The following is a 2,500-nucleotide window of genomic DNA, read 5'->3' as shown; positions in this document are numbered from 1 at the left end:
AGACATGTCCGACTGTCTCGTGCTTTTTGTCCTTTAAGATCGAGCCAAAGGCTTCAGGTGAAATGAGGTCGGCCATTTTCAGGTGGTTCTGGAGAAAGTTCCAGGTCGAGGCAGCAGCACAACTGAACGCTCTTTTCCCGAGCTCAGTGCGGACACGAGGAACAGACAGTTTTAAAACATCACAGGAACACAAGGCGTGTTCAAAGAGAAGAGCTTTATAAAGAAGACCTGCACACCTTTCGAGATGGCCAATCAGATCACAGGTCACAGTGATGAGTAAGGCGTCTCCAACCTGTCACAAATCTCAACGTGCAGTGATTCACTGTAAACATTTAGCAGAGACGCCCATGTACAGCACACCGCCATAATCTAACAAAGGTAAACAAACAAGAATGTTCCTCGCCCTGAGTGAAGAGCAGGATTTATTTCTGTAATCCCAGTTTGATCAGTGATGGACAATCAAGCCCCGTTTCCACCCAGCAGTCCGGTACGGATCGGTACGGTTTGGTTCGATTAAGCCCGATAACCCATTTCTGTTTCCACAGCCACCCGTGCCCTGTTTGGTAGGCGGCGTGTAAGCCGGACGTAAACAGTCCGCTGTGTGTTAGTCAATGGTTTAAACATGACGATTCTTTCAACCAATCAGCGGACTGCTGTGTTTAGCTCCACCTTCTCGGGTCGGCTCCACATTCTTGGCACCTCGACGGAAGGGTCCCAAAAGTGGTACGGTAGTGGTACAGTACGGATCAGTTATTTGGGAATCTTTCCCGGGATGAATCTATGGAAATGCCGCAAAATGCGTGCCGTACCGAGACGAACCGAGCCGGACCGCTCGGTGGAAACGGGGCTTAGCAGTACAACGTCAAAACACCACATGTCCCACACTCTGCCAGGTCCTGCAGCCAATCCAGCCAGTACTCGCAGTAAATCAGGACCATACTCCCAATCTTCCCGGCCAGTAACATCTTGTTACTGGCCCAGACTACAGTAGTCACGCTGTATGGGTACTGGCCCAGGCTACAGTAGTCACGCTGTATGGGTGCTGGCTGAGGCACTTTAGGCTCGGTGGCTCGGGTACTGGCTGAGGCACTTTAGGCTCGGTGGCTCGGGTACTGGCCGAGGCACTTTAGGCTCGGTGGCTCGGGTACTGGCTGAGGCACTTTAGGCTCGGTGGCTCGGGTACTGGCCGAGGCACTTTAGGCTCGGTGGCTCGGGTACTGGCTGAGGCACTTTAGGCTCGGTGGCTCGGGTACTGGCTGAGGCACTTTAGGCTCGGTGGCTCGGGTGCTGGCTGAGGCACTTTAGGCTCGGTGGCTCGGGTGCTGGCTGAGGCACTTTAGGCTCGGTGGCTCGGGTACTGGCTGAGGCACTTTAGGCTCGGTGGCTCGGGTACTGGCTGAGGCACTTTAGGCTCGGTGGCTCGGGTGCTGGCTGAGGCACTTTAGGCTCGGTGGCTCGGGTACTGGCTGAGGCACTTTAGGCTCGGTGGCTCGGGTGCTGGCTGAGGCACTTTAGGCTCGGTGGCTCGGGTACTGGCTGAGGCACTTTAGGCTCGGTGGCTCGGGTACTGGCTGAGGCACTTTAGGCTCGGTGGCTCGGGTTCTGGCTGAGGCACTTTAGGCTCGGTGGCTCGGGTACTGGCTGAGGCACTTTAGGCTCGGTGGCTCGGGTACTGGCTGAGGCACTTTAGGCTCGGTGGCTCGGGTTCTGGCTGAGGCACTTTAGGCTCGGGTGCTGGCTGAGGCTCTTTAGGCTCGGGTGCTGGCTGAGGCTCTTTAGGCTCGGGTGCTGGCTGAGGCTCTTTAGGCTCGGGTACTGGCTGAGGCACTTTAGGCTCGGTGGCTCGGGTGCTGGCTGAGGCACTTTAGGCTCGGTGGCTCGGGTTCTGGCTGAGGCACTTTAGGCTCGGGTTCTGGCTGAGGCTCTTTAGGCTCGGTGGCTCGGGTACTGGCTGAGGCTCTTTAGGCTCGGTGGCTCGGGTTCTGGCTGAGGCTCTTTAGGCTCGGTGGCTCGGGTTCTGGCTGAGGCTCTTTAGGCTCGGTGGCTCGGGTTCTGGCTGAGGCACTTTAGGCTCGGTGGCTCGGGTTCTGGCTGAGGCACTTTAGGCTCGGTGGCTCGGGTTCTGGCTGAGGCTCTTTAGGCTCGGTGGCTCGGGTTCTGGCTGAGGCTCTTTAGGCTCGGTGGCTCGGGTTCTGGCTGAGGCTCTTTAGGCTCGGTGGCTCGGGTTCTGGCTGAGGCTCTTTAGGCTCGGTGGCTCGGTCAGTTCCTTATTCGGGGTGTTAAGTTTCACTCGTGCTTTTGCTCCTTTCTGTCCTTGTCCTTCTCATTCCCATCCGTTCCTTCCCTTTGTTTTTTCCCGTACAGTTTTCTCTCAGGCTATGGAATAAAGAAATGTCTTGTGTGTGTGTGTGTGTGTGTGTGTGTGTGTGTGTGTGTGTGTGTGTGTGTGTAGGTGATCACTCCCTGCAGACGGTTGATTCTGTGTGCAGACAACAGGAAG

General features: G+C 56.3%; 1 protein-coding gene across 1 annotated transcript in view; it reads left to right on the top strand.

The window, feature by feature from the left end:
• LOC306819471 (diacylglycerol kinase delta-like) overlaps positions 1-2,500 on the top strand; it is a 9,123-nt gene that overhangs the window by 4,160 nt on the left and 2,463 nt on the right. The window contains exon 4 of the mRNA XM_079373275.1: positions 2,453-2,500. This exon is cut by the window's right edge and continues 57 nt beyond it. Within this exon, the coding sequence (XP_079229401.1) occupies positions 2,453-2,500 (48 nt within the window). The remainder of the gene's footprint in view (positions 1-2,452) is intronic.

The sequence above is a fragment of the Symphodus melops genome (assembly GCF_947650265.1).
Source record: "Symphodus melops genome assembly, contig: scaffold_316, whole genome shotgun sequence".
Lineage (NCBI taxonomy): Eukaryota > Metazoa > Chordata > Actinopteri > Labriformes > Labridae > Symphodus > Symphodus melops.
This window is presented reverse-complemented; position numbering and strand designations above follow the sequence as displayed.